Source organism: Drosophila kikkawai, chromosome 2R (genome assembly GCF_030179895.1).
Source record: "Drosophila kikkawai strain 14028-0561.14 chromosome 2R, DkikHiC1v2, whole genome shotgun sequence".
Lineage (NCBI taxonomy): Eukaryota > Metazoa > Arthropoda > Insecta > Diptera > Drosophilidae > Drosophila > Drosophila kikkawai.
In genome coordinates, this window is record NC_091729.1 from 23,695,331 (window position 1) to 23,718,965 (window position 23,635).

Sequence of the window (23,635 nt, forward strand, 5' to 3'; positions counted from 1 at the left end):
TTTTCGGGGTTAAGTCTAACCTAGTTTAATATAATTCATATATATTTATATATATCATATAATATACTATATAATATATCATATATCATATATATAGTACGTGTATCGTGATGCACTCGCTTATGTAGGTAATGGCTATCGATAAATACACGCTCGCTGGCTTGTCTTTTATGTAAATGTGGAAATGGAGCACACACGTGCATCCCATATATCCCATATATATATATATATCCTTACTATATATATGTGTATATATCTGTATGATCTTCTGCTGGCGGCGACGGCGGCGGCAGGCATTCAAGTCTTGCATCGATGGATGTCTGGTTTTCGGCCTAATGCGCTTTCCTTGTCCTCTTGTCCGGGCCTGGCGAAGCATCCTTCACATCCTCTTCAGCCTTCACATCCTCCGCATCCTGTTTAGCCTGCGTGTGTGTATGTACATTTATGGTTCGGCATCTGTGTGTGCTTGCTGTGTGTTTGAGTTGAACTTCTTTTGTATTTTTCTGAAAAATATAACTTTGGTATTCCTCTTGCTCCTTGCCGGTGCTCCTTGTATCCTCTTCAATCGCCTCTCTAGCTGACCAGGGGCATGGCCACTGGTCCACCCACAGCCGAGCCATTGCCTCCTCCTCCTCCTCCGCCTCCATTTATTATAGCCGCCGCTGTTGACTCCATATCCTGGTCATCGCCATGTTCATTGTCTGCCTCCTGCTTAATGGGCGATCGATGAGCTTCGTCCTCCTCTTCAGCGACTTTCCGCAGCTCCTCTTCTTCCTCTTCGTCGTGCTCCTCTTCCTCCTCCTGGTTTAGGGGTTCTGCAGCCTCGTGGCAGGGCGAGCTGTTCCTAGTCATGCTCTGGTTGGAGTGAGCCACATTGGCCACCAGAACACCCGAGTACTTGACGCCATTCAGCTCTAGATTGACCATTAGCTGCTGTTCTCCATTCTCACTGGTGCCTGTAAAGGGATTTAAGGATTAGTATTGGTTTGGTTAATCCTTTCCAGCTTACGAACTCACCATTTCTGGCCACCTGGAACTGCATGCCGGAGAGCAGGCTCAACGTTTCCAAAGGATTCAGCTTGCTGTTAGAGCTTTTGCTATCCCCAGCTAGATCCTTATCCTGTGGCTTTGACCCACAGCCGCTCTTCTTCTTGGTGGACACTGGCGAGCTGTGACGATGACCCACCGAGGCAGTGGTGGTGGAAGTGCTGGGCGAGTTCTCAATGGCCGAATCATCTGATTTATCCAGCTGATGGCTCTGGTGATGATGATGATGATGGTGGTGTCCATGACCATTCATGGGCTGAGCTGTCTCGCTGTCGTCGTGTAGCGAGGACGAGTTGCCGGTGGTATTGTGCTCTCCATGGCCATACTCGTCCTCCGGCTCACCCTCGGAGGCGGCATCCTGTTGCTGCTGGTGATGATGACCGGCCGCCGCCGCTGCTGCCTGTTGATGGTGGAAGCCCGCTGCCGCCGCCACTGCGGCCATGTTGTGGGGATTCAGGTAGAAGTTGGCAGGGAAGCCGGGTGGCAGGAGGCCGCTGCCCAGGCGCTTGGCCGGCGGTGGTTGATGGCCAGCGGATAGGTCGTCCTGCTCCACGGGCTCGGGCGTCGGCTCCCGTTCGCGTTCCCTTTTGATATTCGTGAGATTCGGCGGTGAGTCGGAGAGGTTCAAAGCTTCGCTGTAGTGGAGAGTGGAGAAAGGAGAAATGGTTTAGGTCTGAACTTAATTGTTTGCTAGAGTCTGGAACAAGAGGGCGCTTTCTGGGAAACATGTGTAAGCTAGATGGCGCTGGTTTGATGTTTTCTTAACTAGATGGCGCCAATGTATCATTAATTTAAATAATAAAAAATAAATAAAAATTTAAAAATGTTTTTAAATTGAGCGCAACATCAATAGCATATCCTGTATTTACACATAACTAGTTTTACCGCTTTTTTGTGTGTTTAAAAAATTGCATAATCTTAAATTAAATTCCCCATTTAATTAATATCTTACCGTTGCTGCGGGGAGGTGTGTGCGGATCCCGGCGGACTGTTGTTGTTGTGATACATGTGCCACAGGGCCACCTGGGCGCTAAGCGCCTCATGCTTGCTCAGATCCGGGCTCTGTGAGCGCTGACGCTGCTGCTGCTGTTGCTGCTGCAGGTGATGTTGCTGCTGCTGTTGCTGCGACTGCTGCTGCGATTGTTGCTGCTGTTGCTGGTGCTGTGCCTGCTGCTGCTGGTGCTGCTGATGGGGCAGGCTAGCACCCAGGCCCGGCGGCATGGCCTGCTCCTTCTTGGCCTGAATCAACTGCAAATATTCCATCATACGGCTTTCGATCTCCTGCTTGACCAGGTTGGGCATTTGGCCAAAGGCCGGGGCACCCATCAATCGGTGATGAGCAGCGGCGGCGGCAGCAGCAGCCTGAGCCTGCTGATTGTTGGCCACCGCGGCATGGGTAACCAGGGCCAGGGGCGACATTTGCTGCATGCCACCCGGAAGCGAGGGTCGCGAAATGGGCGTCTGTTTGGAGGGGAAATTAAAGAATTTAAAAAGGAAATTAAGAGAGTATAAAGATAAGACTCACCAGCGGCATCTGATTGTGCATGGCCTCGTACTGGCCGTAGCTGGAGCGACGTCCTTCCCGCCGATTGCCATCGATGGCCGCCTGCAGCTCTGCCGGCGTGCTCAGATTCTTCTTCTCGCACTCGTACGGGTAGAGATACTTCATGTATCTGCAAGATGCATAAAATTATTAATAAGCGCGGCAAACATCAGGAAAGCAGGCAGACTTCACGTTGATGTCCTGCTTAAGTTGAATTATCGTGTAAATACGAAAGCGACAGGCAAACAAATCACAATCCCACCAAGAGAGACCCCAAGAGAGAGAGAGAGAGTCGGGATCGCTGATCGATTGTTGCTTGATCGCTGCAATGTTTGATTGTTTGCCCGGCATCTCAGCAACTCTGATGGTATTTGTGTTTGTCTTGGACAAGGCAGGTATAACCAGGAAGGGACCCCGGGACTGGGACTCGGAGGAGTGAGAAACACTTACTGGGTGCGCAGGGTGAAGGCGGCACTGGTGATGCTCGAAGGCAGATGCAGTCCCTTGATGATCTCCTGCCACAGTTTCTTGTTGATAACATCCACCAGACCACCGCGGGCTATCACTAGATTGTACAGTTCATACAGATCCAGCACCGATTTGGCCATGATCGGCAGCCGATTGATCGGGGTACCTAAAAAAAGGCAATAAAAAAAAATCGAGAAAATTGAAATTAGTAAATGAAAAATCTGTAAAAATCGGGCAAATGTACAATGCAACTTGTTCGTCTTGCACTTGGCTCGTTAAATTCAAGCAACAAGCAAAACACGAAACGATTTAAAGATCCATAAAACAGATTTATCTCTACCATCGAGTGCAGCAGCAGCAGCAGCATCCTCACCCACTCATCGATCACGAAGCAATTAACACTTGTAGACCCCGGTAGCAGCTGAAAAGTGCAGACCGAAGCCGATAAAAACTGAAATAAATCCTAATTGCTGCCCAATACACATTACACATACAAAGAGTGAGGTAGATATAGACGCGTGTTTGTACATATGTTGATCTGTTTATGGCGGCTAATCATCATCATATACATTGGCATTCGCCTCTATTTGCTATTCAAAATTGGTGTTATTCAATCCTCTGGCTTATCTCTTTTTATTGCACACCGAAAAAAATGGGGAAATTAAATGAAAATCTATGGATTTTTAATTACAAATTAAAGCTAAGTATAATAATTGGGGATTTATATTTAAGAATGCTAGGGAAATATATAAATAAAAGCTGAATAATTTAAGTAAGATAAAGTACAGGCTGTACTTAAAGGATATTATTAAAGAACCTCTTTTTAAGCTCCTAAAAAAATCTATAAAATGATGTCTTAACTCCTTTTCTTTCCCTTTAGCCTCCACAACTCTTAGCAACTTTTTCTCCTTTTCATTTAAACACCCTACACTTTTTGTGTAGGGCCCAGAAAACATATAAAAAAGAAATCAACCTGCATAATTGCTGGGCTCTCTGTACGTGAGCAATACGAATTTGTATAATGCAGCCCCTCCTTTCCTTTTTTTACGATCCAAATATATATACCAGAGACCTAAGCATCAATCCAGCGATCCAGCGATCGACTTTCGGCTGTGTGTTTTATGAGCCCGAAAGGAATCAATCAAACCCGGTGATGGACGTGTTGATTGAATGAAAATACGTTTGTTTTTTATGCATATAAACAAATTGAGTGGCTAGTATCAGACAAAAAAAAAAACAGGAATAAGGAGAGAAAACTAAGCAAAAACTAAAGTCTGAAGATCGCTGCACGAGCCAACACTTATAATCAATGGCAATTTAATGATCAACTCGGCCTGCCCGTCACTCGAATCGATCGTTAAACTCTCCAGGATCGAAGGCCCCGAGGGCGGAATCCGATTCCGATACCCGATTTCGATTCAGATTGGAGATCCTATATATGAACCCATCCCGCATCACGCACATGCCCCGCCACATTATTATTATTATTTTTCTTGGCAGCCTTTTACATTATTTTTTTGTATTTTGTGTGCGAGTTGCTTTCAGCCAGAGCAAAACTCTTTTCGGGGGCACTGGCTTTACCTTCGGGGGCACACATCTATTTATTTATTTATTTGGAGGCTTGCATTTGTTTTCCTAGATGTCAGGCGTTTTTAATGGAAATTAAAAGAAACTTGATCGAGTCTGAAATCATAACGCCACCAGAGGGAGTCGAGTCTCTCTCTGATTTTTCCTATGGCCTGTGTGTGCCAGGGAAATATCTACCAAAAATAGCCTCCGCGTTGATAAGTGATTGACGTCTTTTAATTAAGAATTGCGCCGCCTCTTTGCTGCACAAACATCTCACGGCAAGCGATCCACATTTATACTCGGTACCATTTTTCCTATTTTATATAGACTGTTCTGGGTCTGATGAGCTTCAGCATAATTTCTGTTAGTTAGTGGTACAATTGTACAATATCATTTGGCTATAGACATATGGACACGGAATACAGTTTTCGGCCGAGTCGCATTTTCGGCATTTTTCGGCGCTTCCTTCTCTGAGACGGCGGACGACACTTTAGACAGCAGCATCCCCAGCAGTGCCCCTGTTTCTCAGTTCTCTTGATCACCAGTTTCTCAGTTCCTCAGTTCCTCAGTTCCCCAGTGGTAGTACCCCCATACCAATCCCCTTTGCAGTGACCGCGTCGACGGAGCATGCATATGTCAAAACTTGAGCGCATGTGACAGATTAAAATCCATTAAGTTGTCAAGGCACCGGAGACGTTCTAGCCATTGGTATTTGTAAGTAAGCATAGATTTTTTATATACTTTGTATGTAACTCATACGGAATTACATAAAATAAATAAATAAGTGAGGGAATTTTTTGAAATAAAATAAAAGAAGAAGGAATTTTGACAAATAAAATAAATAAAGAGAGAATTTTCAAATGTATTTGAGGGGAAATGAATCCTTAAATATTATGAGAATTAAATTTAGATTGTAATTTTTTACCAAAATGTTTTATGATATATTTATAACCCTTTTTCTTTTTTACGATAAAATATTTGAAATTTTCTAAACATAGTTATCTAAATTTTAAATTTTTAAAAATTATATAGTAACCTCTTTCCAAAAAGACTTATTTTCCCTTAAACTTTCAAGAGTCTAGATCCCCTTCAAGGTCTTTCCTTTACAAATAAAAACAAATTTAATGCCTTTACCCGTAATATTCATAACTATAAAACTTAACCCACTCAAAATATATTCAAATTGCCACACAGGACTTGCAAGGACTTGCCTGAAATGTCATTCATCAAGCAAGTACAGTCACAGCACTAATGACATCACAGTATTGCATGGCTTGCATGCCACAAAAATCCGCCGCTTGTATTTGTTAATGCTCATAATTAATGACAAAAGTGCAGGAAAAGCATACTACTACTTGGGTCTAAAAATAGCCTATAGTCGTCTTAAAAATTTAAGTACCAATATGCATATGGTAACCCCCGCACCCCTTACCCTCAGCTGTGGTGTGTGTGTGTGCGGGACAGTAATTTGAAGTGACAAAATGACAAAAAGTCAGACACCAAAAATGATTTCTCTACTTCTTTCGGTTTCCTCTTTTTTCCACAGAAGAAGAATTTTTTTCTGCATATTTTAATGGCTCCCCTCGACGCTATGAAAATCAAACGTCAAAGTGCCGAGAAATTTATTCAATTAACATAATTTGAGTGAGCCCGAAAAGCACTTGGCTGACTGAGTCAGCAAATCCGCCATCTGGGCCAGGGATATGCAAATAGCCCCCAGAGTTCCCTTTCTCAAAAACAAAATAATATACAAAAAAAGAAAAACTTCAATGCAAGATGCAACTTACCGCGCTTTTGCATAAATGAAAACAAATCGTCCAGGAATTCTTTGCGTTTGGGGTCATCGTTGATTTCATAGAGCTGTAAATGATATAGAACAATTTTTAAGATATTTTTATGATATTTTGGGAGACAAATAAACCTAAATTGAATTTGAAAAAGTGTGAAGACTTGATATAAAATAAGATATGATAATAATATTTGTTTTTTTATTAATGCAAAGCCTCTAAAAGTCGTATACTTTGCTAAAAGTAGAGTAAAAACTCTTCAAAAGCCATCGAAAATTCGACCAAGTCCCTAAGATTTGTGTATTTTTCCATGAAGTTTATTAACTCTTTTAATTATTAATATTTATTCATGTAATAACTCCTCAAAAATTTTACAAATTTGTATTTTAAGACTCTAAAATTTGTATATTTTCTTTAAAATAAACTCACTCCTTCTATTATAAACCATTAACCTTGTTAAAACCCCTCCAAAATACCTTATTTTTTTTCTTCTCTGTAGAAAACAAACAATTTTAAGCGTATTATGACACAATAATAACAAAATCATCTAACAAAAGAGCCAACAACTTGACTCTTTTGGCCAATGGTTAGCCACAAAATGGAGTTTTTTTTTTTTTTGGCTCACTTCTGGTCTTTTGTGTTGCCAAAACAACAAAGGATGCTCAAGGGCGCGTGTTGTGACCCTGTCTCTGTCACTCTTTTAGGATTCCCTGCTGGGGGTTGCTAGATGAAAACATTCCCCTAAACCCAAACTCCAACCCCTCACTCCCAGCCTGGAAAAAGAGTGTGAAGCGTAAATTGTACAATGGATAATTAGGTGATAAAGATAGAAAAGAAGGAGATATACAAAGGAGGGATACAAAGATACATATAAGTATCTATGTATATGTATCTGACGGTTCTCTGCTATATTATTTATCATTCACTGCTATCTGAGGTTTTCCTGGGGCTCATGCTTTGACCTTTGCCACCAGGAACCAACTGGCAAGAGCCAAAACCTAGTCACAACTTTGAGTTCGTACTCATACTCCATCGTGTACTCGTACTCTTCGTATGTTCAGAATTAATGACAACATCGGAGTGAACTCATCAAATTCGGAATTCATCATACTTTCCGCCTACTGCAGGAAAAGGAGTTGGAGCTTGGCCAGGTCCCAGGCAGCCTTCTATCCCATCATCCCAGAGACGTGGTGCACATTCTAAGTCAATGCGAATGATGAACTGCTCCCGCTCTCCTGCTCTTTGTCCCTCTCACCTTCTGGCATAAATGATTTAAAACCAAGTCAGAGACTCCAAGCTCCAAGTTGAGCTTCAATTCCTGCTTCTTCCCCAAGCTTGGACTGAGTTTATTTTTTATGATGCTCGACGCCCACAAGAGCCATCGGTATACAGTATATATATACACATGTATGTGTGTGGATATGGCGAGTTTATATATCTCCAGGCTTCACCGAACACAAAATAAATTAATTGAAATTCAACTGGATTGGTTTCTCTCGTTCTTTTCTTCTTTTTTCACTGATTCACATTCACATTTTGTACCTCTTGTATTTGATCCTCCGAGATGAGCATTTTTTTTTCGAATAACACTTGTAGGGGGAGGGGGTTTTTCTATATAGAAATCGGTATTGGAACTATCTGGCACACTTGCAGACTTTGGCTTGGGTTTTGATCAACGCGACGATGCAACGCCATCAAAGGTCGTTTATCAACTAAAAATATGGCAGGAGTAGTCCTCAGTCTCTGGGATTCTCAATTGAAATGCTGCCGGCGTCGCAGTCGCTGCACTCACACACACACACATGCTATATGTATGTATGTGTGTGTGTGTAGGCCTGCCTGCCTGCTTGTCTGGGGTATATATTTTGTATTAATAATCATAAAATGAAGTCCCACAAGGGTTGCAAACCTGCCTGTGTCTTCAATATCTTTTACTCTGGTTTCTCTCGATTCTCTAGCTTCGAGATCCTTGCATCACAGCAGCCGCCGCAGATATATAGTATATCTATCTGGCAAATCGCGGCAATAAAACCATAAAACAGTAAAACAGGAATTCTATCCCTTAACAAGGATTCCCTGGGACCAATCATAATCGTTTTTATAACTATCGAACATTGCCGCTGCCTGACCTGCACACACACAAACACACACATGTTTCGGCGGCCGATTTGGGTTCGGGTTATAAAAATAATCTCACTTATTTGTCGCCTGGACTTAGTACCTAGTACAAATCCGCCTGATGCGCTGCTGCCTGAGCCCATGAAATTTGAATCCTTGATTCTGGGAAACCATCTCGGCGGCATTTTTCGCCAGCAGCAGATTCAGCCTGCGCTTCGGTGTAATTTATAACTATCAGATACATATATATATATAGATATATGTAGCTAGCATATGTAGGCAAAAAGGTCTCTGGCTGGACATTAAAATTTATAGGCACACAGATCCCGTTGCACGGTTTTAGATCCCAAGTGTTATCCTGCTGCTTATAGAGTGCATATAATTTGACCGCTCCTCACACTCAGGCGCATGCAGAAGCATCTATAGATACGGATACAAGATACCAGATACAGATGTAAAAGCATCTGCAGGTTGCTTGCATATTTATTCAAGAATTTCACACTCATTAAACGAAATGTGTTGAACAGATTTTTATGTTTTTGTTGGGATTTATATTTAATTTCATTTGTTGGTTCTTAAGATTTTCTGGGGATGGCTTAAAGGATATTGGAATAAAGTAAATATCTATAGAAAGGGGTGAATCTTTTGATATTTGAATATATTTTATATATTTTATTTTATTTATATTATGAATAGGTAAGAGACTCTACATTATTGGGACTTTAGAAACCACAAGCAGGCCAGGGAAAGGCACAGTTACTCAAGCCATACGGAATTTGGCACCGTGCTACGTGCCTTTTTGCACGCTAAACTACTGTTTAAAATTCACTAAAAACCTTTAGCAAAATTCATTAAACCTTTATTTAATTATATTTAATATTTAAATTTAATAAGTCATTAATCTAAAATCCTTGCCAAGAACAAAAACAAATAAAACACACTTCCTTTCATCCTAAACAAAGAAATCTCTGACTTTAAACAACTTGTATACCCCAACTTAACCCTCCTTTATTTATGAAAGCATTTAGAACGTTAACCCAACAATGACTAAGTTAAGTTCTCGGATCAACTAATTACAGAACAGGCAGAACACGCGCCAAAAAATAAAAAATAGCTTCAAATCGAAAGGAAATTGCACAATTTCAAAGATTGAAAAACCGATCCATATTTCTGTGTCTTTTTGCCTTCAGAATTCCGAATAAAGTACAAAGAAATAAAATAAACTAAAGAATATTATTGGAAAATGCTTTAGGGGTCTATAATTAAACATAATTATTCAGTATGTACAGATAATTGACATTGATTAATGAGAGCAGAGCAGGGCAGGACAGAAAGAAACTATATAATACGAGGAATGAGCAGCGAAATGTACCAAAAATAATATTTTTGTTTTACTTGTTGTCTTTGCTTGCGGATGGATGGATGGAAAGATAGATAGATAGATAGATAGATAGATGGACGGACGGATAGATAGATGGCTGACTGGCTGGCTAGCTAGCTGGCTGACTGATGGCCAAGACTGAGAACAGAAATCAGACCAAAACTTTAAATTTTTTTTTGGTTTTTTTGGGAAAGGCAAATGGCTGAGAGGCCGGGCGAATGAATGAACGTGTCTTGTGGGCCCCCTCTTTCAAAATGGCTTTCATATAGTCGCCGCACTATCGCTTCAATTAACATAATTAACGTTTCGTCTCGTTTCCACAATTAATGAAACAGACCAACGGCCATTTTGAGTGGGCTTCGGGCTTTGGGACTTCGGATTTATCCAACACCTACAGAGGGGGCTCTCTAGTCCGGGTTACAGATACAGATACGTAGCCGGTTTCTGCAAACACATCATCATCATTCAAGCCGCACGCGGTGTAAGCGAAGGTGTTAAGCGTGAAGCGCAGTTACCAAGGCACCACAAGATACATACTACAACCCCGCGAGATACATAAGTATCTTTTGCATTGCACTGCGAGGGTCAAAGTTTTTATAGTGCATAGAGAATGCGGGCTTCGTTTGATGGATGGCCAAAAGGGAGTCGGGTCCGTGTGCATTTAAAGTTAATCGAAATTTGGTTTTTATGGCCGTAAAGAGTCAGTTCAAACCAAAAGCTGCCCGGGTTCACACAGTGTAGCTGTATCTGTATCTCAAACTCTCCACTCTCTCCTCTGGCACATTTTTGGCAACCACACTTAATGACCGAAATATTGTGCACTCGGAGAGGTCGGTCTTCCATGGGCCTTCTGCCTAATTGCTGGCCCTGGTCAGCATCTGGACCTCACATGCTTTTCAGGAGGGATGCTTTAGCTGCTTAGCTGTGATAGCCGGGCTATTTTCTCACCAAATTAACGCCCTGAAAAAGGGGCCGCCGCCACACATTAATTGCTCAATTGCAAACCGGAACTATCTCATCATAGCCTCAAGGCGAAACGAGATCACCACTGGACCGGACTGGAGCATCTTGCAACTGGTTTTTGCCAAGAGATGAGCCAGGTTGGGCTCGGTTGGAGGTACTCTTCCTTGCCGGCTATTAGTCGTTAATTGATAGTTTGCCTGCATCTTGTTTACACACAGTTTTGTCGATTGTCGATTTCAATTGACTGAAGCTGGACCTAAAGCTGGACCTACAACTACTACTACTACTACTAACCTGTCTGACTTGTTTGTACTGCTCTTCAAAGCTCCATCCATTATTCTGCTGCGATGAATTGGATGCCTCGCTGGACGTCGACGAGTTCGATGCGGAATTGGCTGCAAAGTGGCGGGCTGAGTGCAACAGTTAAACACAAATGGAGTCGCCATGCGATCAATGGATATGAGTATACCAACCTTCTTTGCCACTGGGCGCTGCTGTTGGGGATGCAAAAGAGAAGGGGTGTCCTCCTCCGCTTGCATTGCCACTGCCGCCGGTTCCTGTGGCTGCTCCTCCTCCTCCAGCTGTTCCTGCTCCTCCTCCATTGCTGCTGGGATTACTATTAGAGCTGGCTGTTGTGGTGGTGCCACCGTTATTGTAGCTATTGCCACCACTTGGAGCCGAGGTCACATGGCCAAAGGAGGCAGCTGCCGCTGCAGCAGCCACCGAATTGTGGGGCAGCGGAAAGCCCGAGTTGATGGTGGTGGGCAGCATGTTGGCTCCAAAGGCCGCAGCATGAGCTGCTGCTGCATAATCCTGTTCCTTTTTCGTCATAATTTTAAAAATTAAATAAGAATTAAATAAGACTCGTTCTATCAAAGCTCTATAAACTTGTGATTACAACTTTTGACAGTATTTGCATGAGCTAATTTATTTGCCTTTTGATTAATCATTCTACAAATTAAATATTTCAAACTCACCATCAGTCCCACCTTCATGTCGCGCACCTGCATCTTGAGCTTCTCTAGCACATCGCTGTGCTGCAGATTTGGAATGCTGTGTAGGCCACCGATGCCCATGAAGCTGCCCAGGGCATTCAGCGGATGATTCGGCGGCAGTTGATGATGATGGCTTTGGGAATATACAGAATATATATATATAAATATATATGTATATATAGAGGTTATTCTATTGCGATTAATCAGGAGCAGTCACTCACCTTAGGGGCAGCTCGGTCTGTGGCTCGGGACTGGCAAAGTTGCCTCCTCCGCCGGAAACTGTGTGACTTAGACGGGCCGCTATAGCCGCCTTGGCGCTCAGCTGATGATGCTCTCCATCCACAGAGTCGCAGTCTCTCATTTCGTCGTCTGTTCGATCACCATGTGACTGTACACAGGAAGAAAAAGATAATTTAGAGTTTAAAATATAAATAAAATAGAGGAAATTCTTAGTAATCAACCTTACTCTCCTAATTTACTTTATTTGCTTTCGATTTAAGTCACAAAACTCCTTAAATCATTTATTAAATACTACAATTTTTCTAAAAATTAAGGCTATATTTTCCCCAGTGCATCAATTACGTATAAACAAAGAAAACCCCGACGAGAAACCTCCAAGTTGATGTGGAATTAATGGCGGCGCTTATGTCAACAAGCGGCCTGCTGGGCCAGCTTAATATGCAGCGCTTAGTCAGACCAAATCGAAGTATCGGAATCGGGAATCGTCTTATTCCGATCTTCTGCCCGGCGTGGGCAGTGGTCATTGATCTAGCCGGGAGTAAGGGGCCTCCACTGAGTCAGAGGTTCGATTCTGGTTTATGGCATGTGCCAAGAGCTCACATTAACCAAGGCACGCCGAGCAATTTCAATTGAAAGCAACTGAAAACAACTTCCTCCGGCGGGGTGACAACAAAGGTAACCACTTAATAAATTAACAATGGCAGACCCACAAAACGGCAATCAGCCCCAGAGCTACACACACACACACTCCATACTCCAGGGCCGGGTTCTAGGGCTCCTCTACTATACAAGAAAGGTGGCAGAGTCCGCTCCTGGAGCTTTGGAGCCGTGACTCTTTGCCAAGAAGTCCGCCACGCATGGCCGAGAGTGTTGAAGTCACCAACTGCGACTTGGACTGAGGTCTTTAGCTCCACAGCTGAACGGAGCTCCTTTCGTGGCAAACTCTCTCGTATATGCAACTCCATCACGGCTTCTTGGTTTTTATGCATTTGGAGAGGTGCAAATTAAGCGCATCTGTGACTGTGTGCAAATCGGGAATTTTCAATTTAAACACAGCCATCGGAGGGGCAAGAGGAGCAGGAGCGGAGGAGCAGCAAGACAAAGTAAGCCAGGCCAAACTCGAGGCGGACTCACATGTAGCCTGTACATATATGTATCTGTATCTGAGGCTGTGACTGTATCTGATGTCTCTCTGTGTGTGTGCTCAACATTTATCGCCTGGTGCAGCCAGCTCCATGGAGCTGAAGCTAGTGGTGTCGCTTGGGCATAATCATAAATGCAACCAAAACCAAGGCATAGACAATGCTCCACCGACCGACCATAGAGCTAGAGAGTTCCCGGAATTCTTTGAACCCACCGCTGTGTTGGCAAAAATGTTGCATATACGAGTTGCGGTCAAAATAATTATGGGGCTTATGCAATTTGAGTTTAAAAAGAGCTTAGAAATATATATTTAAAGCAGTTTTAATAAAGGAATTGAAACTATAATAATGAAAAGTGTGTTTAAGGTTTGATATAAGGTTATTATAATTAATATAAATGGTTTTAAGACATTCCTAATTTTATATAATATATTTTAAACCTAAAAAATGCCTTCTAATCTCTTCTAGAGCTTAAAATACCAGCCGTTTTTGCTTTTCTTTTAATCTCCCCTCGCATTGGCTAAGGCCTCTTGGAGCCAAGTTAACTCTTAACTGAACTCGGCTCATCTTGGCCTGGCTGGGTTGGTTAGTTAACTCAACTTGGCGGCTATACTCGGTCCATGTTTGCGAGTGTGTGTATATCAAATTAATGTAACTTATCGAAGTTGTGCGAAATACAGGCATACACACACATGAGCACCACACAACCATGAGCTGCGTTTTAGTTGCGGTCTGGTGTTGACCAGGCCCAAACACCAGTGCCAAGCAATTGTGGTTTTGTGCTCTGCTCCGCCAATGGCCAAGAGCTGAGAGAGCCAAAGACCAGAAAGGAACGAAGGCATGCAGGCCATGCCAACTTGCACCTATAAAATGTCTAATTAATGCACAACGAATTTGTGCCGCTTTAATGTTGCTCCAAGAAGAAGAGCTCAAACATGTAATTTATTTAAAAAATATTCATTAAAAAACTGACAATGTAAGCATTAAGAAATATGAGCTAAAAAGTAGGTAAAGAGGGGGAAATTGGGGTTATTAAAAGGGTTTTAAATGGTTTAATACATTCTATACCGAACAAAAAAGTAAGTAAAATATTAAACTATTTTTTGTTAATAAAAAACCAAACTCAATCAAGCTAAAAGCCAACTTAGCTACACAAGTTACTTCCCAGAAACCCCAACCTTATTTCAACTTCAACTTCAAGGAAGAAATCCATCAAAGCACCGCAACGATGCCCATTCAAGATATGGAATTTCATTGGAATATTGGCCGAGAGCTTCCGTGGAATATATAGTCGTAATAGGCGTCGCATAAATCACCATGAAGCGATAAGGTGTTCCACTTCGAAGGCATTAAGTCACATCCAATGGATGGCGGGGCAGCACAAAAAAAAATAACACCCGCACACAGTCACCAAATCGACTAATGGCGGTGTACAGCCTGGTACCTGTTGTACCTGTACTATATAGCCATATATATCGGGGGACACGCTGGCTCCATTAATTTCTGCGTTGATAAAACGCTACTGTTATCGGACCAGGCTAAAACCGAAGACAGACTTTCGAGTGAGGAGAGACATTAAATCGCAATTAGACCCACAGACAATGAGGAAAACTCCGCCATATACACATGTCCTATGGAGGAGATACTACTACCTCCGAGACGCAAACAAAACAATGGGTATTGGATATGGATGTGGGTACCAGAGACGGGGGACAAAGGCACCTGTGCAATTTACTTTAATAGCTTTCAATGCACCGCAAGACTGTGAGGCTATCTGAGTGGCCTGTATAGGTAAAATATTTAATTTATTTGCGGCCCCAGCCCACTGGTTTTTATCGCTAATTAGTGTTGACATTACATTTTCGATAGAGGTAGCTGGAAAATAATTTATCTTAAATTTATTATCATTGTTGCATTGGCAACCAGCCACAAAATGCAATTTGCCTAATTTCAATTCGCTGTACGACTCTGTCTGGCAATTGACAAATTTCTATGGTAAATTGAGGGTCTCTACAGAGCGGACAAACGGACACGCGGACAGAGAGAGAAGGACCTAACGTATGTGCAACATGCCGTGCTAATTTAAAACAAAAGGACGAACCGCTGCGACCGCTCGGAAACCCATAATGCGACAATCCCGAGGCGAAGCTGTGAAGGGCGCTGCCGGCAAACAGGATCAGGATATTGCTACCATCGTATACAGAGAGAATCCTAGTGGAATATATATGTATATATATACAGCAGCAGTTCGACCAAGGGGCGTTTATTGTGTGAAGGATTAAGATTACGAGCCTGCGAGCATGTGTATCCGCATCTGTATCTATGGCTCTCGATTCTTCTGGTTGCCGGTTTTACAACTGCATTTCCTTGTTTTGTTTTTTGTTCTCGTTTTTTTTTTTAGCCTGAACTCTAACCTTAATGTCCTTAGGACTCAAGTGGGTTTTCGGGGCGTACTGGCGTCTTTACGTTTATTACGTTTGTCTTATTCAAATTTTAAATCTCAGAAATTAGACACATTGTTCTGACTAAGTAGAAAAGCGGAAAAGATTTTGTAAACTTAATCATGGGTTATTCGGAGAACTTTGTAGTAATTTATTAGCTATTTTGTACAGTTTATTATAATACTTAGCTAATACAATTTATTTGTTATTTTGTAAATTATGATTTAGGGCTTTGAGGAAGTATTCATTTGCCGACAGGCATCAGAGCTATAAATATAAATTCATATTTGTCACATCTTTGGAGCTGTCAAAAAAAACGTAATCGTAGATGACATGACGAAGCCCCTCAAGAGATGGACTCTTTCCTGCCCCCCAGGGTATTATGTCAGCGGGAGATTGAGGGTTTTGTATATAGAATTAATTTGAAGAATATTTAATATATTAAGAAAAATGAATGAATTAAAAATACTCAAGAAAAAAAGCTCCTAAAATGATTTTTTTTAATTTATTTGGATTTTTTCTTTAGTTTTATAGATTTTATTACTTTTAAAAATGAACTACTAATTAAATTAGAATATTATTAATATATAAACTACTCCACACGCACCACAGAATTGTTATTTAAATTTTAAAATATTTTGTTTACCCTAAACAACCCCTCAAGCTTTCATAAGCACATGTGCTTGCCTCTTATAACCAAATAAATATATAAATAAAAATTGCTCATTTACGCATCTACCCCGTGGCGAATTATGTATTTTCAGGCAATGCAACTGCACAAGATACTCTAAAAAAGCAACAACAAAAAGGAAACCAAGATGAAAAAAGGCAAATAAAAACAACAAAAAAATATGTGTAAAAAGGGACGAAAACATGTGCAACGTGGTCTTCGGGCAACGAGAGCATGGAAATAAAATTAAAATGCAAAACGTATCTGAAAGATACATATGCCGGCACTCGCACACACACAGATACCCAAGCGGAGTGTGTGTGTTGGTGTGCGCGTACAAACGCGATTTCATTCGCTCGCCAAGCGTCGAAGCGGAAAAAATAAAGCGAATAAAATATAAAAATGGAAACAACAAACGGCCAGCAAACACACACACACACACACACACACTCGGGCGAAACATAATGGCGCTGGCCGTGCCCCCCCTCTTGCGCCAGCCCCTTTCGCCATCACCCTGGGCACCCCTTTATCCCTTTTTGGCACGCACGCCCATGTAAACTGAGCGACGGACAGACCTAAAATTTCGCGTAAACAATAAAAAATACAAAAAAAGAAACCGGTTAAAAAATAAACGAGTAAGAAAGAGAGGGATAAGCGCAACGGTTAAACAATACACAGGAAAAATACGGGAATTTAATTGTGAAATGAATGATCTATATTTAAAATGAAAAGATTAATCATTTGAATATTCAACAAAATCAAGGGGAAAAAACTATAGTTTACCCTAAATATTTGTATATATTACTATAGAAATAGTAAGCTAATATTTTATAGATATTATAAATACTCATAAAAAATTTATTACATCTTTTTAATTAATTTTTTTTAAAGCTTGCTTTTATTTCAATTCAAAAACTAGTTCTTAAATCCCATTTTATATATTTCTTATATATTTTCAAGAAATTCTTTGAGACAAAATATTATAAATTACAATGAAATAAGCTAGAATAACTAATTATTTAGTTAAAAATAATTTTCCCCGTGTAATTGTTGGGCTGGGTCCCCGCCTGATAAGTTCTCCGTCTGAAGTTTTTCGGCCTTTACGCCAAAGTCCCACTTCTCGAGTCTCTCTGGATTCAAAGTCTGGGTCTGGGAGCTTCAAGTCTCCGGGGTGGATTCACTGCGTCTAGCTTCGATTGCAGGCGGCAATAATTAAAAACTGCATTATTTTATTGCCTTGGCCAGCCCGCAAGTCTGGCTGTCTTGTCTGGACGCTAAGACCTCACTTTATTGGATCCAAACAAGGAGGAGGAGGGGAATACAAGGAGGTACAGTCCCAAAATATATCCATTTTATGACTGGGTGTCGCCGCATAAAGAAAGTTCGCCCCAGACCCCACTTTCTAGAATGGTTTTTTGTTTTTACTAAAGAGAATTTGCTAACTTTGCAAAAAGACTATAAATCAAAGAATCTTTCTAGGAGGTAAGTTAAAGAGCTAAGGAGGATGTGGAATACAACTATTGGTTCCTTTAAAAAAACCTATAAAAATTATATAATAGATTTCTAATAATATAATAATATAGGAGAAGAAAATCATTTAAAGACAATGAAAAGTTTTAATATGAACCTTTATATGATTACCAAAAAATATTTCCAGTAGTTCCTTCCCTATAAAAAGTTATTTAAATTTCCAAATTCATCCCAAAGTATTGATTACATTCTGAAATCAATAATAATCGGTTGTATATTGATTTCAGCACCCATTTGTTTGGCTTCCTTCAATTTTAGGGGGCACTCAGGTGTGAAGTGAGCTGAGGCAGCCAAACATTAAACAAGGATGTTTTTAGTGCCTAAATACAACAATAATAATAATAATTTGTTTGCCAGCTCTTGATTATTCAATTTGTTAATGCTCAAGCTATTCTCTCTCTAAATCCCCTTGAGCCGTTTGGCCACGCCCATTTTAGCTCACATTTAGTTCAAAGGGAGATGGATATATACCCCCATATAGAGAGAGCTCTGGGGCTTTATTAGCACGCTGATAAATACACTTTTTATCCACACACACCGATCTACCCAGTTCGTGCCCTCGCATATTCACATTTTCGTTTTGCGATTCGCAATTTGCAATTCGCCTTTTCTTGCCGTTTATTTACACTCTTTTTTTCGCAATCGCCAGCAGCTGTACTGGAAAAATCCAATTAACAGTTTTATTAGCTATGGTTGCAAAATAATTCATAAATTCATTAAAAACAATACGAAAAGTGCAAAACCGTAATAGTACCAATAATAATCATATTTTTTTACGATCTATTTCGGTTGTTATTGCGCTGTTTTTGTCGCCAGACTGCATTTGTTGTAAATTTTAAATTGAAAAAAAGGAAACCTATATATAAACTGACTTTGCCACGAATGACGTGACATATCGCCCAGTTCCTCCCCCTTTTTTGGGCAGTTTCAAGTTCGCGCCACAAACCAGAAACTAAAAGCAAAACAAATTTCGTTTGTCATTGCGGTTGAAAGCGCCACCAAAAACCAAAATCCAAAAAAAAATAAAGAAAAGAAATATTCATGTGGAGGGGAAAGAGTCACGGACATGTCATCCCCAAAGGCCCCCACTAGATACTTAATCAAATATTTCCCCTGCTATATGGTTATGCAAGAGGAAGACCGGAGGAGAATAAAGAAGAGCCGCGGAAGAATTTAATAAAAATCGTTGCCTGTCAGCGTACAAGAAGCCAAACAAATTATAACAGGTGCCGCTGCTCGTCCGATCCAAATGGTTCGCTGGCCCAGGGACAGGGGTAGCAGGAGAGGGGGATGGGTGATGAAAGGGGGGGAGAAGGGTGCCAGTAAGTGGCCCAATCTGGCTTGCTTTTGAATCAACCAAGTGTGAAACAGTTAACCCCTCAACAAAACAGGTAAATGATTTCGTAATTAAAGGAAATTGTTATTGGAAAGTTTATTCATTTGATTCATTTTAGGTATTTCATCATGAATTATGGTTTATATAGTCAGAATCCTAAGTGGTATAATTACTTTTTTTAAATTTAGTATGAGTATTAATTTTTAATAATGAAAGCTTTGGTATTATGAACCAAAGACTCTTTAATATTGAATGAACACATATCAATGGATGAACACAAATGAATGGATGAACACAAAAGGACATCATTCGATTGATTAGTCTGAAAGCTGTTACTTTATACTTTTCCGCATATTTTAATTTTTAATTATATTCTTCTATAACTTAATCCCTTCCCTTGTATTACTGCCCAAAATTTTTGAGAAATACAAAACCCCCATTAAACAAGATGCCCGAACCTAATTAAATTTATAACTTTTCCCAAACCCCGCTTTCACATTAAAATGATCATAAATATGTATGGAAAATGCTGTTAAAATCAAAGCAAAGTGTGAATCCAGGGCAGACACCCAACGCCAGCCAGTCAAAGCCATTACCAACCGCTGAGATTCTTTTTTTTTTTGGGGATTCCCCCGCTCCCCATGGCCTGTGATTTAATGTGGGAACTCTGCCCGAAGCACGTGCAGGCCAGAGTGGTAGTGGTCAGAATCAAAACCCAGAAAAACGAGCGGCAAACTCTCAATTGTCCAAAGTCATGTTCGCGGGCTTGATTTAATTTAAAAACGATTCAAAAATTACCGACAAGCAGCAATTCAGCAATAATTTTAAACTCTGCGTTTAACCCAAGTAATTAAAGCGATGCTCGGATGACGATGCTGATGCTGGGCATTCTGGGCCTCAGACATGGGCACGATTTGGTCTCTCGGACTTGGTTTCATTCGACAATTTATGACTTTTTGACAGCCCACATTATTGTTTAATCGTGACTTTCGAGTCGAAAATCAGAGCGAGTGGCGACCGCAGGATTTGATTTGAATAGAAATACGGATTGTTTCAGATCGGATGTGCGAATGACACCAGCATATTAGCTGGATAAGATGGTTTGTGTGTGTGTGTGGGTAAGGGAGTCGGGTTAATTAAATAACACCCACATGTGGATATTCAATTGTGAGGCAGCCCATCTCCTCCAGAAACCCTTCAATTAACACCACCGCCAAGAAGGGAATATCGAAGGCTGAATCCAAACAGCATTTTTGATGATGACTGAGAGAAGGGATCCGATCCGAGATTGTGTTTGCACAGCCCAGAGGAGCCGATGGAACCGATGGAGCTGAGATGGCTATTAAAAATTATGTAAATAGCCGGCCACGGGAGTGAGTGTATAAAGTCTGGCTCATTGTTGATCAAGCCGGCAATGTCTATTAACAATAATAAAAATGAAAGAAAAACAAAGAGGCAGAAAAAACTAACAAGAGTTTTATTGAATTGAAGACGAGATGCTGAGGCTGAGGCTGAGGCTGAACCTGCATACCTGGAAGCGAATGGCCGAAAGGCCTGAAAGGCAATAAAACCCATTTAATATTCATTTAAGGTACTAACAAATAATGCAAATATTTGAACAATTTATTTACATATGAACGCCATCAAAGAGCTTGAATTGAAAGAGATCTTTCAATCGATGGAAATTGTGAACGAGATCCCACCGCTAGCTACTATAGATGGGGGCCCCCGAAACAGATGAATCTATTTGTATTTATGAGTATGTTATGCACTTAGCCTCCCCCGATCAATGTGTGAGTATCCGAGTATCTCGAATCGCGGCTGTATAATAACCGTCTTGTATGCGACCATTTAGCATGTCACCTTTTAACGGCTCTCCGGCAAACAGAAACGCCAAAAATCCAAGTCTCGTTCTCTCTTTCTCCGGTTCCCAATTCCGATTGAATCAACATATATATTTTCTTAACATTATAATTACCTTTTGAATCATCTGCAAACAATGTGAGTCGAATTGCATGAATTGCCTTTCGGTTCGGGGGCAAAAAAAAGTAAAAAAGCTAAGATATAAGTTGCTAACCAAACAAGAGATCGTGGTGAAATCGGTTAAAAATATATATGGAAAGTGGGGAATTATTATTCCATTTGCCGCCGGCAAATCACTATTTTCTTCTGGATCTATGTTAAGCAGCTCGCACCTGTCATGAGATATTATACCCCCCCAAATTCCCCCCACCAGTTGTCACTCTTTTTCTATCCGCTCCAAAGATTAAATAATATTTTCGCGTGGCAAATGGAAATTGATGCATTAGTTACTCAAATTACCGCTTCGGTCAAGTAAAAAACAAATCAAATTCTATATATAATGGATAGATGAAAGGTTGAATACATTATTAATTTGAATGTTTGACAAATTACATTTGGTGAAATGTATACCTTGGAAAAATACTTTAAAATTGCGATAGAACAAAAATATATATTTATTTGACATGAAATGGATAAAGTGATCCTCTCGAAGTTGATTGATTTATGCAAAGACAATACAGAAATACATATATTAACAAAATTAGTCATCGAATTGGTATTTTGTTTATCAGATAGCAATAATGGGGAATGGGGAAAAGCGTTCTAGAACTCTATTTGTAGATCAAAAGAGATTGGATTTAAACAATAACGGCACTTAGGGTTATCTTTATTACTTTAAAGCATGATATTGGGCTGATCATGATCTGATAATGATTTACATATTGAGAGCAACAGTGATCTATTGGTACATTATTACTAATCAGGTTTAATTTTTATTAATATTTACAAGGCTTTCGCTTCCTCGCTTATTTAAAAGATTATTATTTATAATAATAAAGAAGTTACATTATTCCTTATATTTTTATTAAATTTTTATTTGTAAAATTCGGAATTTTAAAACAGAAATATATTATATATATTTATATATACATATATTATCTTTGATAAATACTATCAATGTATATTAAATATATATATATATAAAATACATATACATTAAATATCCTTACCAAATCGTCTCCCAAATCGGAATCGCGTTCAATATTGCTGGTTGAACGACAGTCCATATTAGGGTGCACACGCAGTTGCATTGAAGCGGAGTTTTTTGTGTCTTCACCCCGAAATATCCGATTAATCCGAACAGCGAATATATTAATTTTTAGTTGCAATTATTTGGCACACCACACTTTTTGTTTTCTTTGTGTTTCTAGCTTCTTTTCGGCATTCCTTTTGTCGCCTGCATTGGTTCACCGTTACTCTTGTACTTGAAAGCGTAGGCGGAAAGGAGAGAGCGCCAAGGAACCGTTGCTCGGCACCAATGCTCTTTTGTTTGTATTGAGTTGCAAATATTATTTGCAATCGCTTCGAGTTATTTATTATTTAAGACTTTAGTGCAGGGTTTTTGCTGACACATTTACACACACAGAACACGAATCAGATAGCACTTTAAAACAGTTGTTGTTGCTTATGGTTTTAATTAAACATTTTAAAATCCGTTAGCCGAAACGCACCACCGACGTCATCATTCGAAAGCCAAATCAAACCGAAATCACTGATCTGGCCCTAGTTCGAAATTAATATTATAGCGACAGATTATATCCGATTAACATAATAGGCGAACTTGTTTAGCTTTTTAGCAATGATAAGATTTTCAGCCGATCGCTGCCGCTATCAATTTTCAACTGCAGGCGCTGCTTTCAACTAAAAGATTCAATCGCTTGCAACGATGGGAATGGAACTCCAATTGGGAATGATGGAAAGAAATTATTCTCTCGCTCGCTTACTCCCATTGTCTCTCTCTCACACCCGTTTTCTCTCGCGGAACAATGGGGATGAAATTATGTACTATGGAAAAGAGGAAACGAATAAACGCATAGATTTATTACCGGCATCCAATTTTATTTTAAATATAGCAATTTTCTTGGAACTTTACCTTCAATCTAAGCTTAAACCCGTTGGGAATCCTAAGCTTCAATGTAAAGGCAAAAACAAACCCCGACAGCAAGTGGTCTGATAAGTTGGGTAGCGCCAACGAAACGATATATCTATAAGATATTTTATAAGAATAAGGTTCTCCATTCCCCTTTCCGAGTTGTGTTCAGAATCAGTTTGTCTGAAAAAATAGAACTAGTAACCACTGTGCGTAGCACCGGCTGGGCATGTTCATGTTCCATTTGCCGTCGTTTCGCCAAGCTCGTTTGCTCTCTCTCTCTCTCTGATAGACGATGAGTTGAATCCACCAATCAGATGGCCGTTCCACCAATTCCCAATTGAAATAGTGGTGGCAGGGACCGAGAGGCGGTCAATTAAATTAAATTTGTAATCGCAATCCATATCCATGCAATGCCCGATTTGTGTGTATGTGTGTGAGTGGTCGACCGCT

The 23,635-nt window shown here is 40.4% G+C and overlaps 1 protein-coding gene across 2 annotated transcripts; it reads right to left on the minus strand.

Annotated features, from left to right (window-relative positions):
* Nucleotides 1-22,937, minus strand: retn (retained). 2 transcript variants are annotated; one of them, XM_017169274.2, is made up of 11 exons: nucleotides 22,263-22,937; nucleotides 12,093-12,259; nucleotides 11,854-12,004; nucleotides 11,350-11,695; nucleotides 11,171-11,271; nucleotides 6,415-6,487; nucleotides 3,041-3,224; nucleotides 2,573-2,720; nucleotides 2,000-2,508; nucleotides 1,018-1,682; nucleotides 1-956 (listed from the first exon to the last, which is right to left on the minus strand). In XM_017169274.2, the coding sequence occupies exons 1-11, from the start codon at nucleotides 22,341-22,343 to the stop codon at nucleotides 574-576; spliced, it is 2,808 nt and encodes a 935-aa protein (XP_017024763.1). In that variant the 5' UTR covers nucleotides 22,344-22,937; the 3' UTR covers nucleotides 1-573. The 2 variants fall into 2 exon arrangements, with proteins under 2 accessions (XP_017024763.1, XP_017024762.1); XM_017169273.2 differs by having other exon boundaries at nucleotides 11,171-11,286.
* Nucleotides 22,938-23,635: the final 698 nt, after the last annotated feature.